The sequence below is a fragment of the Micropterus dolomieu genome, linkage group LG05, assembly GCF_021292245.1.
Source record: "Micropterus dolomieu isolate WLL.071019.BEF.003 ecotype Adirondacks linkage group LG05, ASM2129224v1, whole genome shotgun sequence".
NCBI lineage: Eukaryota > Metazoa > Chordata > Actinopteri > Centrarchiformes > Centrarchidae > Micropterus > Micropterus dolomieu.
The window spans coordinates 3,355,937-3,378,699 of NC_060154.1; the positions used below are offsets into that span (position 1 = coordinate 3,355,937).

Sequence of the window (22,763 nt, forward strand, 5' to 3'; positions counted from 1 at the left end):
TGCAAGCTAGCTAGCACTTCCTGCCTGAACCGGAAGCGTTTTTGAACAAAAAAAAAAAAGATATATTTATTAATGACACAATTTATTATCTCACAAATTTAGCATTATGAAATAAAATAAAAAACAACCTCCTGTCTGTACTGGAGGCTGGACAGTTGGAAACAGTGAGTAGCTTACTTCAGACATACTAAAATAATCCAGTTTCATATTGAATTATGGCTGTTAAATGGCATCTATACAGAGGTGTTAATGAGAATTTTATCTCATATCTGGGCATTTATTATGGTGGATTTTACCACCAGCAGTAAATGTTGTGCTAGTACTAGTATTGAACTACAAGAAACAAGACAGTTGCAAGCCTTTAATTAGAGTTATGTAACATACAGATGTAACCTGACATTACCTGCGAAGCTGCAAGTCAACATTAACTCTTAGACTTGTTATTTTATATTAAATGTGTAACCTCAGTTAACCCCTAAAATGAATCCTACCTTTGTGGAGCTAATTGTATTGAGTTTGTGTTGAGACAAAATAGGTCATTTGTGCAACACGTTATTACGACCCATATTTATGCTTGCAGCAGCAACCTTGAGTTGCTGTACAACGGTAGCAAAGGAGGAAGTTGGGTGACACATTATAAATAGACAGAAAGTTTGCATAAGAAGGTAGGATGGGGTGGTTGGATAGGTCAAACCCCAGACTTTCACTCAGGAGAATGGTCTTCAAGTCCCATATGAAACAAAGTAAATGTTGAGTTATTTTGAGTAGTAACTTAAATAGCATTACTAACTTACCTCACATGACTTAAGTAATTTACTTACTTTAACCCAAATCACCACGTTTTCCTAAACCTAACAAAGTACTTTTTGTTTCCTAAACCTAACTGCAACCTTTTCACAACCTTAACCACGTGTTTAATGTGATGTAGGTCACATGACTTATGTAACGTAGTTAATGCTCATGTGTGTTATTTTAGAAGAGATGGACAACTCAACTGGGAGTCATCGGGAGGCATGGATAAATGACATTGTTGTTCAGGTTGGGAGACTTGTTGTTTGTGCTCCCGGCATGTGTGCCTCTTGGTATAAACTAACATTTTAGTTTTAGAAAAGAATGAAGGATGAAAACTGTTTGATTTTTTTCTCATTATCACGAGGGCTACATAAAGAATCTCTTTCAAAGGTTATTTAAAATCACAAAGATTGCCGGGATCTACTTATTATTTTCTTGATGACAGATTTGATGACATTACTTATTAAGCTTCCAAGAACAGGTTCTCAAATTATTCTCTACTCTGCTGCTCTGATGTTGTTTACTCTCCTCTCCTCTCCTCTCCTCTCCTCTCCTCTCAACAATAAACACATGAATCATCAAATAATCAACATTAACATTACATTAACTAGAATAGATATGTCAAAAATACCAACAGTGTTTGAGGAAATTTGAAATCGAACCACTACCATCAATTTTGATTACTTTCTCGACAGCTTGATAGGTTTTCAATGTAATAAGCCCCAGCGACTCACAGGTCCCCATTAAAATGTACCTTTGACAAATTGTAGTGCTGTTTAGGGATGGGTATGAATTGATACTACTACTACTACTCTTATCGGTTCAGTTCTTTATCAATACTCTTACTGGTTCTTTTTCATTGCTAAAAGTGCTTTTCAAAAAATACAGTATGTTATTTATAAAAAAAATAAGAACAGGATTAAAATGGAATATTTTAAACATAATTAAATGCTGTTACAGCAACAGTAATGTTTACATCAGCAAAGTCACTACACACTCTGTATGTTTTCTACATGTTTATGCTTGTTGAACAGGTGTCCTGATTAAGTATTGGCTTTTTACTCGTGAAGGTTTTATTGCACTTACAATAATGAGTGTCGTCATCAACTTGAGTAATCTTGGAATTATCTTCATTTTACCTGGTTCACCATTTCCACCACAACCTCTCTGCGCTGCTGACCTCTGACTTTGCTCGGTGTGTGTTTGTGTAGGAGCTCACAGAGAGCAGGATTTCTATGACTTCAACAATGTTTAATGTGTAAAAATAGGGTGCGTCAACAGGGAGTTTACAGTGTCCTTTCGGATTCATATTTCCACCACTGCTCCTGATACTGTACCAGAAAGGAATGATTTCAACTAATTAAATTACACTGAGGTATTTGTGTCCCCCTCGTGTATATAATAGGCAGATTGGACTGTGCAGAGATCATTAACTAGCTGGACCCAACTAAATAATATCCACATTCGGCTGGACAACCTTTTTTCTCCCTCACACTTTCTTTTCTCTGTTTCTCATCCATGTGAGGGTAAAGGTGTAGAATGGGAAGATGTATTGACCATGTTGTCATGGTTCAGCTGTCATCCTGGGGGATTACAAAGTGCATTCTGCTCTGCTGCATGTACGCTGTGCGTCATAAATGGGAGGACAACTGAGGTGAATGGATCTGGCCAGCCTATTGCTATTTGCAGTTCAGATTAAGGTCACGTCCTCTCCATACACTGTTCATATTGAGTGTCACATCCCAATTTTCGATATTTCAGGAATTGTCAGGATATGTTCCAATGAAAACTGTGGTAATGCAGACCCATGTGAAATGAGATACATAGCCAGCCATTGTTGCTTTTAGTTAACAGAACACAGTAAACAAGCTTAAAGTGGAATAATGAAATGAGACTGGGACTGCTAGCGGCCCTCCTTTAATTTCCACATCCTGCCTGACACATTTACCTGTCACTTTGAGTGTATCTCATGATGACAGATGCAGCTCTAGACCATATGGGAGTTGCAATAACCCTTCTCTAACTGTCCTCTACCTAACGGATGGAAATGAAGTGTACGGCTTATGAAGGGCTCTAGTTTCCCTCCTCTGATGAGGTATAAGATCATTGGGGATGAGGAGAGGTATGAGTGGGATAATTTATTGAGACGACACTTTACCAAGGCCTTTCCTTGTCACTTGATGTGGTTTATGAGGGTCCATATCCCCTCTCCTGATGGTGACTTGGCTCCTCTTGACCTTTTGGAGCCATTTGTTAAATTGTATATGTGATGTGACCCACATCAACACACATTAAACAAACATTTTTTTCAACAAGGATGATTGCCTTCCTACTATCCTGTTGAAAGAACTTGCAATGCTGCTAATTTCATTCCACTGTCTAGTTTTGGGCAAAACAACACTTGCTTTGGAAACACAGCTTGCTGAAAACCAGCACGAAAAGAACAGTTTCTACTCTGGATCTATATATAAACAATATCAACACTTTAGGCTAATTCCCACCCTGTGACCCACAGACTAGACTTATTTTTTGAGAGGTGGTTTGGAAAAATAGAGATGTATGTGAAACGTAGAAAGGGAAGTTTAGTTGTCTTAACCTAATCATAACAACTATAGGGGTGGCAGATCAGAAAATGCTCATATAAATCCAATTTTGACCTTTTATGTCTTTTGTGTTTGAAGATGTGTTTGTTTCAGTGTGTGTTTTATTCAATTTGGCCAAGAGCAGTCACCCTCTTGCTGGAAGTGTGAACTTGCAGGACAATCATTTCTCCTTAAACTTACTTTCGAACTAATTTGCAGTAGCTAAATATATTTTAGTGATATGTATTGCTGCACACACCATCAAGAGGTCAAAGCTTTCAATTATTCAGTGAAATACTGTAAATCAACATGTACTATATGGATTGCAAACAATTCAGTACAGACATAAATGGTTCTACTGATTCTCTCCTACCAACTTTGGTGATCCTCTGACTTTTCCTCCAGCACCACCATGAGTTTGTCCTTTGTGGTCTTGAGTGAAATTTCTCCACAACTTTTGAATGGATTGAATTTGATACAGATCCCGATGTCCCCCACAGGATGAATTCTAGTCACTTTGTTGATTCCCTATAATTGTGTGTTTTTGGTTTCCTTATTAAACATTTTAGGTATTCAAGTTGTTCAGGAAACCTTTTGTACACCCCAGAGGTGTAAAATATACTCTTTGAGTAAAATATACTACTTATCTAGTTTTGTAATTTAATCAACTTAAATTATACTTTCTCCTTTCACTTTGCATCTTGATTGCATTTTATTTAAGTTTCATATGTTCCTGTCCATCAGCAGGTCTTACCCAACGATTGCAAATCTGTGTCTAGCTTCTGCAGCACATGATGAGATGCTGCTGGGGTTAAAAAGGCCTGTTGAGAGATGGAGCTGGTTTATCAGGTGCGATGTGTGTGGACCAGGAACACACAGAGCCATCATCACCTTGCTGCTGTGTAAGCCTGGCCTCTGGTGCTCTAATCATATCCTGCTGTCTGGATGAGGGCCAGTTAGCAACAGGAGATTGCGAGGCAGAATTCATAATCAGCCAGTCGTCGGCAGAAACCAAATCGACAAAATCACACTGTTAAAGTCCAACTGAAATGAAATATTTTTTTTTTGTCTGCCAAAGCACACATATCTGCTCTGTACATCACTTTTATTGTGCCCCTCATTGAGAAATAAAAAAAATATCAGAAACCAAAAAAAAATTTTTATGTATATTATATATTTTTTGGTGGGCGGCGCGGTGGTGCAGTGGTTTGCACTGTCACCTCACAGCAAGAGGCGACAGTGCTACCCCGTGTCCGCGTGGGTTCTCTCTGGGTGCTCCAGCTTCCTCCCACCATCCAAAGATATGCAGGCTAGGTTAATTGATGTGAGTGGTTGTTTATCTATGTGTGGCCCTGCGATGGACTGGCGACCTGTCCAGGGTGTACCCCGCCTTTCGCCCAAAGTCAGCTGGGATTGGCTCCAGCCCCCTGTACGCAGGATAAGCAGTTGACGATGGATGGATATATTTTTTGGTTTCATGATGGTGCCCCCTACTTTTGCATTGATTTGATGGAAAATGGTCAGGTATCCGTCTATATAAATGGAGAACTTCTTTCCATTCATCAAATCATATCTTGCATAAAGCAGAAATGTTGGCTGTCTATCGTCGGCAGTGCAGACAGCACACTGAGCCAGACAGCAGTTGCATAACACAAAGAGCCAACAGACTCGGAACAACAACCACATTAGCTGGCCTGCTAATGCGACCAAACAAACATTCACCTTGGAAAAGGGCACTGCTCACATCACTTTACAGGCTACATAGCTAATTAGCTGCAATAAACAGCACGTAAACGTACCTGCAAATGTCACTCTTAAAAAAAATGACTACTAACAACAGGTTGTCTGCCCAAACAGTGTGAATGAACTTTGATGCTTAACTGTTAAGCAATCATGGAAGAGTAGTACTAAAAGTGACAAAAAAAAAATCCACCCACTGAAGCTTAGGAAAAACCTTGTAAGTGGCCCTTGAGTTGGATTTGTTTTTGTCAGAATATGTTTTAATACTACTTTTCAGACTTCTGGCATAATACACAGAGTTGATGTTTGCTTTATTTACCTTTTTCTCACCCTAACCAAATTATTTTAATAAACTCATCTCAACCATATCTGAACTATTTTAGTTTCAAGACACAAAATGGAAAATCTAGATAAAATGTTGCCCGTGAACATTTCCAAATGCAATACATATGAATGATAAAATAAAAGTATAGACAAATGTCATCCAAAGAAGCACCATGTTTCCCTGAAAATGTATTTTTGCTAATGCACAATATTTTCCTATAACTGTAATTTGTAAGAGTTGTGGATGGTCTTTGCTATATTTCATAATAAGTTGTTGTTGAGGAAAGTGCTTTGCAAACTGTTTAAAAATGCTAGTCAGTATATTTTAGAGATCCAGCACATTTGTCATTCAGAAGACCATTCGCCAAATGCACAAACAGCAATCACAACCTTCTCTCTGATTGTAGTCAATTTAAAAAAGATTGCCCGCACTGTTTGAATTCATTCTTCCTTTGAAGGAAACCTTTGGCAGACCTCCATGCTTTTTAAATGCCTGCATATGTTGGCTACAAATCAGAAAAGGAATGTTTCAGCTTCAGCTGCTCTTAGATCACTTGGAGAAAAGAATCCACACTGCTTTTAGGCATCAGATAATGTGTAAAATAGGCTCCAGGAGACAGAGAGAAGTAAAGAGGGAGGTGATGCTTATTTTCATGCTTGCATTTATCAGATTATCAGTTATGCTCTTTACTTTAAATTTACATCTGCTTGCCTATAGCTTAATCTTATTTGTTTATTACCTGCGAGTAAAAATGCAGATGTTGAATCAGTTAGTCTTCTCAGGTTGAGATGAATGAGCAGATCGAAGATCTGCACAGCTCGTTGGCTCTGAAGTGCTTCACGGTCCCTCAACACTTTACAAAGAAGTGCCAACAGATGATGATCACAGGATACAAGTGTGCTTAAGCTGTTTAGGTTTTAATTAATATTGCATTCATATTGAAAACAAACCAACAAACCAAACAAGAATCCTGTTTTAAGTAAGCTGGTGAGATCAGAACCAGTTTGGATCACACTGTGATATTTACAGATAGAGCAGGAGGAGAATTTGTTAGGTAGAGATGTCTCTTCAGACTTACTCTGTCTGTTGCTCAGCAGCAAATAAAAAGGTCAGTTGTTTTTAAGATGCTGCGCCACATTCTATTATTATTGACACCTTCATCTTTGTTATTATTATTTGGTTTGGTCAGAAATGGCAAGATCATTTCAACATTTATTGACGTGTACAATGTCAGTCCCCCCAAAAATTGAGAGAGGACTGATGATGCCTGTCATGCATCAACTATAGCAGAAATAACAAATACTCCACCTTCAGTTTGAACAGATTGCATGTTTTCCGTAATTTAACAGTACAGTACATTTAGGACACTGAACAGAGAGGTCCAAGAAGAAGACAAGAAAGTATCAAATCTTTCAAAAAACTTTTTGTTCTTTCTTTATTAAGTTTAATTGGCTGTGACGTCATGGTTGGATTGACGGTTTGATCTGTTGAATTGTAATGTATTGGATCATTTTCTATTAATACAAAAAGTACACTGGTTTTTGTAACAGTGTTTGATTTACAGTGTAACTTTCGTGAAGTTACACTGTAAATCTGTACACTGTTTTGGTTGGGGGGTTACACTGTACACTGTTTTGGTTGGGGGGTTGGAGGGTACTGTACACATGCACACTTGAATCCACCTGCCCATGTGCAACAATACACAATGTGACTTGTGTAATATTTTTAATTAATGTACATTAGAACATGTATTGCAATATGCCCCGTTACTACAAAGCAGAAAAATGGGTGTTCTATAAACTGCAAAAATGCTATGACACATAATATATATAGTATACAATTAGTTGCTGCTGGAAATTGGAAAGTGGGTCCACCAATAAAAATAAATTACCAAATTTCCCACCTCCTTCAATGCACTGACAATCACAGACCATTGATTTTTGCTCTGATTGACAAAGCTCTGTTTTTTTCCCAGAGGGTTGAGTTCACTAATTTCTAAAATACTTAAGACGCCACCCTCTGTGGAAAACACCTTTTGTTTTTGTTACCTACAATCCCATATGCTGTAAATTTCCCCCATTTTCTCTCCCCCTCTTCCTCTCTCTCTCCCCCGGTCTGGTGTGATTGGTCCGTCGTCTGTCATTGTGCACTCTGGAGGTATAAAACCACTGTTGGGGGTGGAGACACCCATAGCCTGCTGTCTAATACCGGAGAACACAGCTCAACAAACCTCTGCTTCTCGGGATTCCACTGTTCCCTCCCTGTTGTCGTTTACAACAACAAATCTGACTTTGTGTCTTAAGCATTTAACAGCATGTGTAAAGGACTTGCAACACTTCCTGCAACATGCTTGAAAAGGTAAGTGCAATACAGTTTGAACTAATAGTTTGGCTAAAAATGTAATTATATTGCTGCTGATAAAACTGCAGGTAAATGTAGCTTTTGAGAATCTATAACTATGTATATGGTGATTTTTATGAGCTTTATCTTTTTTTTATTTTAAATAAAACACCAGTATATGACATTAAATATGGAAACAAGCAATCAGTAGCTCACCCCTTGTTTACATATAGCAGATCTTCATATAAGAAAGTCTTTGTCCAGATGTCATTACTGGAAAACAAATTGATATCTTCTAAAATGCATTTTACTCACTGTCTTCTCATCTTCCTCTGCGCAGTGCCAAAGACATCAAGCACAAAATAAGCTTCTTACTCCAAAAGCCTGAACCCCAAGCAGCGGATCAGAAGCAGACGAAAGAGAAAACTGTCGCTGCCGCAGTGGCTGTGAAAAGGTCAGAGGAAGGTCCTTCACTTCAGTTTCTGGATGTTTTAAAATATCTGTGTTTATTCTTCACATCCCAGAACAAGCTATTCTCACGGGAGCCTAAAAAGAGATTTTAATCAGATTCACAAGGTTTATGATTAAAGCAACAAACGCTCCATTCATGTTCCTTGAGGAGGTCTTACATTTTGCATTAAAACAAATTACATTTCCATCTGGAAGCACTTCATAATGAAATATGATGACAGTTGTGTTCACCACTGCAGCTATCTACTAGGAGATAATGGTGATTGATGATAATGATGTTACAGGTGAGGACACTATCAGTGAGTGACCAGTAGACCATGGTCAGGGTGTGTTTGCTGGCATTTAAGCGAGAGCGAGAGCGAGAGCGAGAGAGCGAGAGAGAGAGAGATAGTCGTGCCTTTTTATAAATGTAGTCTGCATGTGTCTGAAAGGTGCATTTATTGTCACTGATACATTTCCCCAAAATGATAAATAATGCATTATGATAAATGTGTTGTATTTATCAAATAGTTATGTTTAATCACTGTAGGTGGGGACTTTAATAGTTTGAGATTAGGAACTCATTACTTTTCACTAATTAAATTACTCAACAAAATCTAAAATGACTTGCAACTCGGCTTTAACTCTAAAGCTGTGACTAAGTCTTAAGACTTGACAAACTAGTCTCCCAGAAGTCTAAGAGGAAAATTTTGGCTAGTGCTGGTGTTCAAACTGTAGACCATCAATAATGACGTACTTCTGAATGAATCATTGGAACTTTATTGAGTTGTCTGAGGTTTGTTTGAAGAGAGGTGATGGGGTGATGAGAAAAGAAATGAATAGACTGAATTGGAAAGAAAGCTTGCATTGACGCACAAAGCTAAAAAAAACAAAAAAGCCATTTTATTGAATGGAAAATAGATAATTTCTTCCTTGATTTTTTTAATTTTTTGGTTCAGTGGCGCTTGCTGTGTTGTCTATTGGAGGTGTTGGTTTGTGTTGCCATGGAGAAAACTAACTAAAACCTTCATGAGTATTACTTTGACATATAATTACTCTTTCTGTTCCAGTACTTATGTCTTATTTTGGGCTTATTGAGACCTTAATAACCAGTGTTCCCCTCGGAAGTGTTCTTCATAAGCTGGTTAGCATCAACAATTCTTACCCTGACACGTGCTCTTTCAGCAACATGGTACCCATTCAGAGAACATAATCAATGTTCTGTTTTCCTGCTGTCATTGTTCATTCCATTAACAACACAAAGACAGGCTGTAGAGCCTCTGTGACATGTGTCATTCAAGTACTGTGTCTGAATGTAGATTTCTCTTTTCTAACCAGGTATAGCTATTCATTATTTTGATCAATGCAGATGTTCTGATGTATGTTTGGCTTGATCTAATCATGCCATTGTGCCATTTGCCATTATTGATCAGTGAATTGCTGCACCTGGATGAGCTGTACTCATTTAGAACAACATCCTCCTTACAAGGCGGTCCGATTGTGATGGAAATACTTCTTGGAGACATTTCGAATAAAGTTTTTTATTTTTATTTGTTTGGGTGGGATGACAGGAACTAGCATGGTGGTTTCTCTATCTATTAATGGATGAAGTAATACTACAAAAAGTACTTTTAACCATATTTATATACACAGCAGAAATGGAATTAAATAGAATTTAATGCTAAATTCCCAATAGGAATATATGTTGCTTGGGACAAAAATGAAAATATCTCAAGATCAAACATAGAGTCTACATGAAGTATAATTTACTGTACAGTTTACACAGAAATTATTTTATACATACTGCAGCTATTATTTTAAACTCCCCATTCATAAGATCTGTGCAACCTTATTTAATAACCTCTCTTTATTTGTATTTTAGGGTACCTACTGCAGCTGAGGTGGAGAAATGGAAGGAGTCTTTCAGCCACGTGATGAGCAGTGAAAGTAAGTGTTATTTTTTCACACCTAAAAAAAGTGGAACCTGAACTAGAACAAGACTAATGAACTTGTGTTCAAATACAAAGCAAGCCCAAAGGACACTAACAATGCCAACATTCTCAGGCGGATGCTTGACTCATTGGTTCTCCATCAGAATCTCTCAGGGTTTATGACAAAAACTCCTTAAAACTAAACATGGCCACTCTCATGTGACATGATCGGACTGCAGTCATGGGAATATTAACAAACAGACTTCATATTCCTCGCTAATGGTGGCCAGTTAGGTTTTTTCAAGCTCAAAAGTGATACTTTCTTTCACTCTTTGTAAGGCACAAAGTTAGAAATTAAATGTAGTAGTACAGACATAGATGTGTTGGTTTTGATAATTAGGACACATTAAATCTGTGTTCACGATGTCAAGGAAAGTTACAGAGACCTGGTTGGGGCAAACAAACATGCACATTGAGCACACATACACACACTCTGGCGCTCTCTGACGCATTCTCATGCTCTGGTCATCTGCTACGTGTCTCAAGGCACTGCTTAATGACCCCTCAGGGCGTGCTGACCAGTGCAGTGTATGTGTGTCTGTGTGTTCATAAGCCCTCTGTGAATTACACTGTGTGTAGACACAAAAGGGGAGCAATGGCCTTGAGGGAACTAGCTGAGTTCTGACCTGCTCCATGACCCCATCCGCTGACTTCCAACATCATCATGTCTTTCTTCCTTCCTTTCCGACTTCATCTTTCAGCTCTCATTACAACAATCTTCTTTTGTTTATCTTATTGGGGCCTCAATGGTCTCCTCCATCTGTCCTCTTACTATTGTAGGATTTCGGAGCAGTTGTGATTCAGAAGTTAATCAATTTCAGTAACTAAATGACTTCAACGATGACTTCAAGGCTCAGATCTGTGTACTGTGCACTTTCATTAACTGGTTTGGTTATTGGAAAACACTTGTCTTGTGTATCTGAAAAGACAGGATGCACTTATTGATGTTTGGATTTTTTTTTGCAAAATGGAAACTCGGTGTAATTACGCTGTGTTCGTGCTTCCTGGCTATGCTCGTTGAGTGTTTATTTTCACTTAGGAAGTTTGACGTGTCTTCTTCATCCATTGCACACTCTTGCTTACATAATTTTCTATTGCCAGAAATTCTGAAAAGCTTTAGCCCCATTTGTGAGTGGACAACAGCTTGGCATTAAAGTAATCCAACTGAAGTCTGCCAAATCTGACCCGTGGACACAAAGCCTGAAATGAAGATTAATACAGCACTTTCTGGTGTTGCCTCGCTGTAATTTATACTAATGCCTCAAAATGAATGTGTCATTACTCCACTGTTCTCGCACCATTTGAGTAATTGGGTGCCAATTCAAACCCATATGGTTTTCAAATTGGCCCAGGCTAGTTGGCAGCATTTGGCTAGCTTTTGACAAGTGTTGGTGTCTGAAATCAGACTAGTGTAATTGTAATTCTGCTGCATCAGTCATCACAAGTCTGGCAACCAAGTATGCCAGATTTAGGTATTTCACATGGTCGTTATTTCTTATTATTTTACAGGTGCATCTGTATGTCAATATTTATTACTCTCTGTTAATGATTCTTCAATATAGCATGAATCAGCCATGCGAATGTGTGTTATCACAAACCTTTACACCTGCACTCATGGATCTGTATTTTCTTCCGCCTGTGTTAGTGGGTCGTACAGTCTTCGCCAGCTTCCTGAAGTCAGAATTCAGCGAAGAGAACATGGACTTTTGGGTAGCCTGCGAAGACTATAAGAAGACTGCATCTTCCAAGTTGCAGATCAGAGCCAAGCAGATCTACCAGCAATATGTAGAGGCAGATGCTCCCAATGAGGTAATGACTTATCGGAAAAATACGACAGCACTGGTGTTGTAAACTGTACATCAGTGAGTGAGCTTGATTAGTATGAGGAAAATGTATTCACAAAAATCCAACACCTAGCTCATCTTTAAAAAGGTTACAAAGTGGAAAATGTAGAAGGCAACGGCTCATTGTCCTTCAGTGAAGTGAATACTTGAAACTGTGACTGCAAAGCTAAAAATATGCACATGCACAACAATACTTTTACACTAATTACCAGTCAGTCACCTTCCTGATTAAAGGCTAAACTCTATGGTATTAATTATCCTGAGAAGTTGGATGCTTAGCGTGGATGAAGGACATTTGGTGCACTATTTAGTCCTTTGGGTTTAAACTGAAAGGGTTTAATTTGTTCCACTTTTCACCAAAGAAAATTGTAAGGAATTTCATTATATTGCCTTATTTTTATGTTTTTGACATTGGTGCAATTTCCCTAATTGTGTTCCTGTGGCCAAACATCAAGGTGCAAGAAAAGCTGACATTCTGCTTTTCTGAGTAACTTTCCCCTTCCCATTGTCTTTTTCCATATATGCAAAAACTTCATGCTCTTGTGCTTGTGAAATGTTTTAGCATCTTAACCCTTTCTTACCTCTCATTCTATGTAATTTAAGGTAAACTTGGATGCAGTGACCAGAGAAGAAACAAGGCAGAATGTCGAGAACGCCTGCCAGTCTTGTTTTAATGAAGCTCAGAAGATGATCTTCACCTTGATGGAGAAAGACTCCTACAGGCGCTTCCTCAACTCCAAACTGATCCAGGATCTGGGTCAGACACAGACCACCGCTGCTCAGGAGAAGAAAGAGAAGAAAAACTGTGACTGTGCCGAGAACAGGCAGGCGTTAACTGGAGGTGCCTGAATGGCAAGCAAACAGGGAAGACTAGAAGGTGACAAAGACTGAAAATGTATGTGAAGGAAGACACAAATAAAGTAAAGACTAGAAAACCAGTGAATTAGAAGGTTAATGTGATGTAGTAAAGATTTGTCTTTCTTTTTTTTTTTACTTAACATTAATCCCTGGAAGTCTTTGGTAGTCATTTAAGGGTTTGAATTGGCTACTGTATATCTGTATGTGCATTAACCAGAAAAATATTTGAATATTTGAAAAGATTTGTGACAGTTGATGGTGAAATATTCAAATATTTCACCACAAATTTTTTCCCTTCCCAAAGGTTGATGGTAACTGATTCATTATTTCAATATTTCAACACTATATAAATACAGATAATGCTTAAATGTTTGCATTATGAAGCTTAGCTTTTTCTTATGGTTTCACTGCAAAACATAACCTGCTCTCCAAGTCATGGCCGGTTTCTATTCATTCTCACACCAGATAAAGTCTAACATGTAAAGCTACTTTCACCAAACAGACACACCTTCAAACAACCTTACTGCTAGTGCAGCATGTTGTCAGTGGAATAGCGTGAAAGTTTTGATCTATTTAGGTAATAATGTACACTTGTTGTATCTTTAAAGTAATATATCAAGTTCTTTCTAAGAAGGACTAAACTTAACGAAGTGATGAGAACACAGACACCAAAATCATACGTTGAGTGATAAAAGCAAATATGACTAACCTATCAGTATTACAAACATCAGTGTTTAATTATGATAATGACCATTAACCCAGTACAGGTGATGTGGGCATATTTAATTTTTGGGTATAGATGAAATGAATCATCTTACTCATCTGCTTTGTAGTGGGGTTTGACTTTAGGTAGACCCAATTATTTTCCATCATATTGACTTGGGCACATAAATGTTACGGATCAGCAGCTACTGCTTCACGTTTTACTCAGTACCTATATACCACATGTTCATACAACAACAGATGGATTATATTGATGCCTATGTTCTCATTACTGGAAATTGTCTGCGTCTAGTGGGAATTTTTAAAATGCTTTAATATTGCAGTATTGATTTTCTGTTGCGTGTAATTCAGTTAACAAACAGTCCTGGTGAAAAGGTCAAACTGTGACTCATTAGATCGTTTCTAAAGAGTTTTCCTGTAAGTCAAACTGTTTTGTTCAGATGTTTAATACCGTGATTTGTACATGGTACTTAATAGTATGTTTAACTATAATGTTACATGTCACTTTAATTGAATGGATTTTGGTGGCCTTTCTCACCAAAATGTTTCATCAACATACTGTGATGGTCTGATCAATGGAAAACTAGATACTGTATGTAAATATTTATTAAATGATGCCATTGTCCTATTTATATCATATCTGTGGCTATTTACAAATAAAATGTGCTGATAGTCAGAACTTTGTCTTTTTTTCTCTCCGGGTGCTCCGGCTTCCTCCCACTGTCCAAAGACATGTAGGCTAGGTTAATTGGTGTCTCCAAAATTGTCCTTAGGTGTGGATGTGAGTGTAAGCGGTTGACGATGGATGGATGGATATTACTTTGACCTGCTGGTGCCACAAAATTAAAAGTCAGAGGATCACTAAAGTCATTAATATATATCCAAGCTTCGCTTGCAGGTTGCAAGCTGGTGTGATTTAGTTAAATACAAATCCATGCAGCAGGTTTGCATACATCATTAGGGTAGGTCATTGTTCAGTGAGGTGTTTGAAGTGAACTAGCAGCAATTTCTAGTTTTCTGACTACTATATGCTGATCAAAAGTTAATTGAAGGTTGTAGAAATTTTATGTGATTTCTGATTTAGATTTTTCTGATTGATGTTGTGATGGTAATACTGATAAGGAGTTATGTTAAGTTTTTATTCTCCATTTTTTTTACTTCATGAACTCAACATCAAGCTTAGCATCTTGTCATGCTTACAAGAAAATTATTTCAAAATAAAGTTTATGCGATGTCAAGTTTTTTTCTTAGAGATTTGTAAAAAGAAAAAAAAAAAAAAAGAGTAATGAATTTGACCTAATTCAGATTTGCCCTAATAATCATCTACAATCAGCAAACCTACGGTCTCTGCAATCATGATTGCATAATTTTGCTGATTATAAATGATTACCACTTCAGAATTTAAAATTAGTATCTATTAATCACCAGAAGACAGTTTTGTACCTCTTTTGTTGAGAAGAACGACCATATCGACAACCATGACATCTGATCATAAAAACAAAAGACATGTGTAGCAAACCCGCTAGCTGACTGGTTGGTTCCCACCCAGATTGGTTTGCAGTGTTTTGAGCAACTTTTCATTTTCAGATACCTCTCAAAATTAGTGTCAGACAACCCAATATGCAAAGCTGAAAAATATTTTAATGTAGGCAAGTTATGCTGAAAACCTCAGAACACTGAGTGCAAAACAGTTATTACAGTCTCCTCTGTGTCTATGAGTGGTTCACTCTGTGGACCTATTTGTTTAGATTTACCTCCATGAAGTGAAGACTGTTTACTGCAGTTGAATTCCCACTCACTGCTTGACTCCATGTCTATTTAAGGGCAACACATTTGGGACCATGATGCACTATAATCTTGCTTAAATACAAATATTCTGCACGTCTAACTTTGAAAAACGGGGAGAGGGAAAACATGCCTAAATATTTACTGTCTAATTTTTTTAGAGTCAAAATCTATGTTATAACAGGCACTTCAAATTGGATTAATACTTCATGAGTTTTTCCATACAGGCCTAAAATGGGTTAGTCTTTGAAAACATCCTGAGCATGCTGAGTTGATGCTGCTATTCTTCCTTTGTTGCTGATTAATTTGTTCTTCCAGAAAATGATTGTGGTGACAGCCATTTTTAGCAAAGAGTCATGCGTATATAAAGGAATGAATACATACACACATACACACTCATTACTGGATGATATACTGCTGTATGTAAGTCAGCCTCAGTTTTCTTGGAGTCGGCAGCTCAAACACAGCCTTCAAGAAGTGATAAATCCACTGGGGCCGGTGTGCTTGTGTGAATTCTTATCTGTCATCTAAAATAAATGAGAGTGTAGGAGTAGGAGGACTCTGTGAGGGAGCCCGCAGCTAGAATTTGGACTGATATATCACATTTTGGACTGGAGCTACAAATGGACAATATATTTGTACTGATAATTAGTGGCAGTAATTGGCTATAAAGAAATTCCAAAAGAATGAAAATAGGATTTTATTCTATTTGAAATTATTCTATTTGAAATAATGGAAAACTTGAATGCAGGATTGGACCCAAGTGCAAAGAGTGACAGCAGGATAACTTTAAGTGGTTTATTGAAACATGAATTCTTACAGGAAGTTGGACAGGTAACACAGAGGCAACAGAAATTTTAACACAGACAGCGCAAAACAAACACCACCAAAAACAAATACACCGTTTCCCTACAATAATAAGCACCTGTTTAACACAGATTTGTTTTTAAGACAAATTATCTTTCTATGCTAGCAGCCTTAAGACTTTGTTATAGGCTGCTTAAATGTGTAAATATGATACACGCACACACGCACACGATATAGGCTAGATATTAACGATGTGTTTCTGTTCACACTGTTTTCTCCAGAACTTGTCCACTGCAGCTGTCTTCTAGCAGCCGCTGTCTTCCAGCATGTCCTGCTTGGAGCAGACACACAGCAGAACCGAACTCTCTGATCTTACAGGAGCGCCGGGAGAGCTTGCTAGATCCCTGCAACAAGTTTTGTTAGCGTGAGCAGCAAAGAATCAAAGTCTGTCAGCTAACTTTCACAAGCAACAAGGTAAGGCAAGCAAGTTTATTTGTGTAGCACATTTCAACAATAAAGCAATTCAAAGTGCTTTATATAAGACATAAAAGCAAGTAACTTAGCACCAAGTGGCTAACTTTGAGGAAAACAGATTCCAGACATGTTCCTCCATCTTCTAAATTGGAACAAGGCACAGCAAAAGACAATCATAACCACAGTTCTTCCCCACCTGGCACATCCACAGAGGAACCCCCAGCTATTTTGGCCTGAATGTCTAAATGCTTGTGTGTCATATTTCTAGAGAAACATTCATTATTGCCGAGACAGAAAGGATGTCCTTTGTTTGGGTAATGTAAACTTAAGTTGTTTTGAATGATTTTCTGGTGAGGACAGATATGCACCATAAGGACACACTAATGTCACTTCGGTAGGTATAGATGTCGCACCTCTGAACTGGGAAATATCATGATAGCTCTAACCAGAAATTGCAAAAGAAAAATGCTGCAGGGCAATGAAACTTTTCATAGGAAAATTAACTTTTGGGAGCACTAAAGCTCGTCTGCTTCTCATCCATTTCAGACAGCACACACAGTTTGCAGCCTCTCATTTCACTGCACGTCAACTAAGTCATTACTGAACCCTTTGTTTCTGCCAGCAGGGTGCTAACATGGCACTTCAAGAAGGATTCAACTTGTTTTGAATACTAAACTCCATTATGAAAAGCAAATTCTCCACTCAATTCTCCAAGTGATCACGTTTCAAGCCAACGTGTTAACCTAAAAGATTTTAAGCTCTTACACAGGCCCCTTATTTTCCATCAAATTCTTTGATGAGTCATGAAATGATTTCCATATTTTAACTCTAAACATATCTATACTTAGACTTCATACACTCCAAGTACTGCTTTATGTTGGACCAGTGCTAATGTGAGAAATGCACAGAAATTCATGATTATTGCAAACAAAGCCTCAATCACTACTTACAACAACTTTTCTTACAGATATAAAAAAAGGCTTGTCTACTCAACAAATGTTGAGTGTTGAGATGGGCCATCTTGTTCAGCCTACACATTTCTATCAGATGCACACTGATAAACACAAGTTGACGTACTTAGGATATTTTAATTTTAGAAAAGAGAAACATATCTTTAACATGTCATAGGGGTTATGTTATACAAGGCTTGTCTTTGTGTGATTTGCTTTGCTTGCTGTAATACTAGCCAGAGTCTATTCAGGCTCAAACTCTCAGGCCTGATCAGCGCTTCATTCAGCGTTAACCTACTTATTGCTGTATGTTCTCTCCTGCTTTCCTAATGGCAAGCAGCTATGATGCCTGCTAATTAAAACCACACAGGAGAACCTGGTGCTCTAATGTAATCATGCATGCAAGAAAGCACGTACACACTCTGACACATGCACGTGCAAAGTCACTTATCTCTACCACACGGACACACGCATGCACTCATACATACATCCCTGGGGCTGCATGTCTGGATCTCTGGTTTATTGTCTTGAGAAGTTTGAAAACTAAACACCACAGGCCATCTCACTGTGGCATCTGCTTTTTCTGTTATTGTGTTGTATGTTTGTGCTGGTAACATCTGTGCAAGGTTCAAATATCAGGTTAGTGGCAGCCTAGTGACTTGTTTTGACATTTGATGTGCGCAGTGATAATACATTCATTAAGAATATATGGGACACTATATTTTTAGAATAAAGGTCCGTACCTGGGAAATCTATTTAGCTGTATTCTCTATGCTGCTCTTAAACTACTGATGCTGACTTTGTGTATTGGGCTTCTCGTGACAATGCTGTTCCTGTCAGCTATAACTATACAAATACTCTCAAATGTTACGCTAAATGATTTCTTAATGCAAGATTTCTACTTCCCTTTTCTCCTCTTCATCAAAACTGCTAGTGAAGATTGAAAATTAACAAAGCAATTGAATCAGCATGAAGAAATCTGCTCCACTGGCTAACACATGCACACATACGCATTTAATTATATGGCAAAGAAATTTATACCACAGTTCAATGCATATGTGCAATACTTTAGTCATTGGGTTATTGATTAGTTGATTTCTAGGACCACAGTGAAGGTTTTTATAGACTTTTTGACCACAGTAAAGAAAGATAAGGTGCAAATATTCATTGCAATTTAAAGTTTAGCTTGGGCATTTATTTTCCCTTTGGTACTTTTAAACTCGCCACATTACTTTCACACATTATTCAGGATAATGACTAGTGAGAGAGACTTTAGGGAACATAAATTGCAGTCTTGGCAATGAATACTTATTCTTGTTTGTCCTCCCTATTTGAGATGAAAGGGAGGACTTCCCAGCTTACCAAACCTGTTGAGGCAAAACAGAAATATATGCCAAAAAACATATACCCTTTCCCTCCAATCATGGTGCCATTCCACGCATACCCTCCTTTTGTAATTTGGTAGTTAACCTTATGTCATTGGGTTTACTCCTTCTCTGTCGGTATTCATTTGCTGGTTTAATCATATATTGACTTAGCAGGCAGATTGTTGATTGTGACAAAGACAAAAGAGGCTGAGGTAATCTATGAAACTCAAATTACATAATCTGTGCTACCTCTGCAAGAGTTATTTGTTAAAAAATGACATATTGTTTGCTAAAGAGGAAATGTCCAGCACTTTCTCTATAATGCAACTACAAACATTTTGCACACCATTTTCAAGTGCAAAACAATCACTTTAAGACAGACAGATAAGGTAACAAAGCCAACCTCAACATATGACTGTTGAGGGAGCGTTATACGTACAGGAAGCTTGATTAGAAGAAGAGGTGCAGTTGAACAGGCAGGCAGCAGGTCAGCAGGATGATTAGCTGATAAGGAGCAGGTGTGAAAACCAATGAGACAAACTGAGGGCAGCTGGTGGGCAGGTGAGAGATGATTGGATCTGGAAAATAAAACAACTTCCCTCTTTAGTACAAAGTGTCACTCTGCAGGCAGAATCACAGCTGTGGGACTGCACTCCACAATAAAGGGTAGTATACACATAAACAGGTCAAACTGTAGGATGCACGCTCCTCTATAAGCTAGAACAGCATTACCTAAACCTCTCCTGGAGTACCCTGCATTCAAATGAACTTGTTTGGAACTCCTGAAGCTGTTTGATAACAAGCTGATCATTTATTTCAACTCTGTTGGAGCAGGGAGAGCTCTAAAACATCCGGTAGCATACTACGAAGCAAGTTTAACATAACCAGGATATATTTTCGTTATCTGGCTATCACTAGTACAATAGGCTGCTGTAGCTGGCAGTGTAGGTTATGTGCTGTTGTGAGCATTTATACTTGTGCATTGGTGTCGTCGTGGTGCTGCCAAGCTGACCAATCAGTTCTCGCGTCTGCGTCACCACGACATGTAGTTACATTTTAGGTGAGGTCCTCGGCCACAGCGTGGATGCAATACGTAAAAGTACTGCATCTACGCTGTATAAAAGTATAAATTAGCATTCACAACCGCGATCACGCTGAGCGGGCACACAACACTGGTTATCAACTTGGTAAGTCAAGGCAAGACATACGATGAAGCTAAACACATAATCCAGGCTAAGAGCAACAAAAAAGAGCAAAAAAAAATTAGCAAGGTACCAAATGAAGTACTCTATTGATATCGGTATCATTTTAAGGGTACCGGTTTCGTAAAATTTTAAACGATACCCAACCCTACTTTCATATCTTAAAAATACAACAAACACAAGGCTTTACCGCTTCAGTCTCTCCACATCACCTACAGCAGCCTATAAAATAATCTGTGGGATCTTCTTAGAATGGTGACAACATTTTTTGCAGGAGAAGTGACTGGTCAGTCGGAAGTGTCTTTGTTGCCTGGATCTCTTATCTTGAATATAACCTGTTCCAGAGCAGGTTAGCCATTCAGCATACGTTACAGTGGCGATGTACCCCGGTAAGAAGTGAATCACTGTTGAAGGTCTGAATTGACTGAAAACCAAGGGTTAAACCTGAAGTTACCTTACTAATGTGCTTCCCTGCTTCTTAGACGGGCTGTTTTGAGAGGTTTGAGCTAGAAACATTCATCACCATGGCTACTGAAGGATGCTTTGCTCATTTGGTCTTTAGGATGTGCTTTTTCGCTTTAAATGCAGCCCGCCTCAACTTAGACTGTGATAGGTCAACATCAGTGAACACTCACTGTTGGAGGGTTTTAAGTTCACTTCCACTACACCATCTGGTTTGGGTTAATATGGCTAGCCCTCCACATGAACACAGATTGAACAGGGTGGGGATTGTCATCCTCTACCTCTTCCTGTATAGTAGCTGATACGTCCGTCTGTCAATTTAACTTTTTAAGCTATTTCATGTTAAAATGTACCATGCGTGTCACAGCCATATGTATGCAGTGAGTACATTTATTCAAGGACTATCAAGATTTTTTTTGTTTAAAATGTTCAAACCTTAGTTTGTCATTTCTAAGCCAATCCAACACAACATGAACTTGCAACAGCAAATTCCTACTGGTAAATGTGATTACAAAGCAGACATTGGTTAGATAATAGTAGTTAAAGGCATGATGAAAGAGCCTTGGTGGTACTTTCTGACACAGCAGCAGGAAATAAGATGAGATGCTGACTTGGTATTTTTGTCACCTCGTATTGCTCAACACACACATTAGGCTGACCAATAATATCTGATGAATATTTTCACAGTATGTGGGGCTGCCACCTTAGAATAACCAGGTGCACCTGGGCCCAATGCTCATCAGCAATTATAAAAGCTGCCACTTCAGTCCCCTCAGGGAGGCCTTATCCAAACTTATTTCTTTTCTCATCTCTCTTTGCTTTTCAATTTATCGTTTGTAAACAAAACTGTTAAATATTATTTGTATCTTTCCCATTATTTGCCACAGTGTGCAGTAACTACTGATCCTGACAAAGTGTTACGCGAGTATGTACAACCTTCTTTTGCAGGTTTAGGAAATAAAAGAGAACAAAAAAAAAATCCTATTGCATGTGATGCATTATAAATTGATCCAACAATAAGGCTTGCACATTTGTTGTATCAAACAGGAAATTAGACCACATAAACACATCAATGAAAGTCTAATCAAAGTCTATTTTTGTTTTATTACTTCTTTGCTCATAGGGTGGCATACAGAAACTGAAGGGAACACTTGTGGATCACACATGGTCACACATCTGGAGACCATGATGTCCCCAGACTGGGGAAGTGATAGAGTAGACTGCTGCTCCACTGCATTTGCCAGGGGATTATTTATGGGGATATACATTGGATGTGCCTGAGAGTCCATTCAGTGGTTATGGATGTGCAGAGTTAATTGTGCATCTGATTGCACACAGCTCTTGCTACACTGTGGAAAACTCTGCTTGTCTTGTGGTTCTTTGGCCACTGGTACCCCTCCTCTGCTGTTTGTTGTATCATGAGTTTCAATTGCCTCACCTACTACATCTCCAGAAAAACAGCCTGCTGCCCCTACATTGGTAATGCAGCTGTGAAAATGGTTGTCTACTCAGCTGATTAAATATACAGATGTATTTTGTTAATATTTACATTGTAATTATCAATCTTCACTGACTAATAAAATCTTAATTAAGTTTGCATGTTTATTTTGGATATAGGGATTTAAAAAGAAAATCATATCCACTTACTGTACAAGCCTCGCTGACCTGTTTAGCACCATCACACATCCAGATGGTGGTGTTGCTGCCAGATGCTCTGATTGGGTCAGAGACTTTCTGCTTAAGGGATCCCCCTGAGCCTGATCTGTCTTTTTGAATTGTACAGTGGTTTCCTAATCCCAAGCTCTCCTCAGTTCTCTATATCGAGGAGGATTTTTAATGGTTTCAAATATTTGCTCATGCCAGGATGTACTTCTTGCACTGATATTTGTTCAGTGGAAAATGGATGATGTTTAAATGTGTAAGAATTGTCAGCGATGCAAGCAGGTAAGTTACATTTTAACAATATTATTGGATTTTTGTTTACCTCTTTCTAGTTCCTGAACATCATTATTCTCACACCAACACACGTTTGTTCCTCTATCCCAGTGGGGACATCTCATTAACAGAATGC

The 22,763-nt window shown here is 38.3% G+C and overlaps 1 protein-coding gene and 2 long non-coding RNA genes across 5 annotated transcripts; 2 read left to right on the top strand and 1 right to left on the bottom strand.

Moving 5' to 3' along the window:
- The first annotated feature begins 7,654 nt into the window (after window positions 1-7,654).
- On the top strand, window positions 7,655-14,321 carry rgs4 (regulator of G protein signaling 4). The gene is made up of 5 exons (XM_046049676.1): window positions 7,655-7,797; window positions 8,120-8,233; window positions 10,112-10,176; window positions 11,866-12,029; window positions 12,668-14,321. Exons 1-5 carry the CDS (start codon window positions 7,754-7,756, stop codon window positions 12,911-12,913), a joined length of 633 nt encoding a protein of 210 aa, XP_045905632.1. The 5' UTR covers window positions 7,655-7,753; the 3' UTR covers window positions 12,914-14,321.
- Window positions 14,322-16,245: 1,924 nt separating this feature from the next.
- On the bottom strand, window positions 16,246-20,873 carry LOC123971491. Of its 3 annotated transcripts, none has more exons than XR_006825203.1 (3): window positions 20,685-20,873; window positions 19,468-19,606; window positions 16,246-16,641 (listed from the first exon to the last, which is right to left on the bottom strand). It is a non-coding gene; the product is annotated as an uncharacterized LOC123971491 (long non-coding RNA). The 3 variants fall into 3 exon arrangements; XR_006825205.1 differs by lacking the exon at window positions 20,685-20,873 and adding an exon at window positions 20,421-20,642; XR_006825204.1 differs by lacking the exon at window positions 20,685-20,873 and adding an exon at window positions 19,761-19,976.
- A 214-nt stretch (window positions 20,874-21,087) lies between these two features.
- Window positions 21,088-22,296, top strand: LOC123971492. The gene is made up of 2 exons (XR_006825206.1): window positions 21,088-21,617; window positions 21,816-22,296. It is a non-coding gene; the product is annotated as an uncharacterized LOC123971492 (long non-coding RNA).
- The last annotated feature ends 467 nt before the right edge of the window (window positions 22,297-22,763 follow it).

Coding starts and splice junctions, on each gene's coding strand:
- rgs4 (XM_046049676.1), top strand. CDS start 7,754: ATGTGTAAAGGACTTGCAACACTTCCTGCAACATGCTTGAAAAG. Junction 8,234..10,111: donor GCCGCAGTGGCTGTGAAAAG/GTCAGAGGAAGG, acceptor TTTGTATTTTAG/GGTACCTACTGCAGCTGAGG. Junction 12,030..12,667: donor AGGCAGATGCTCCCAATGAG/GTAATGACTTAT, acceptor ATGTAATTTAAG/GTAAACTTGGATGCAGTGAC.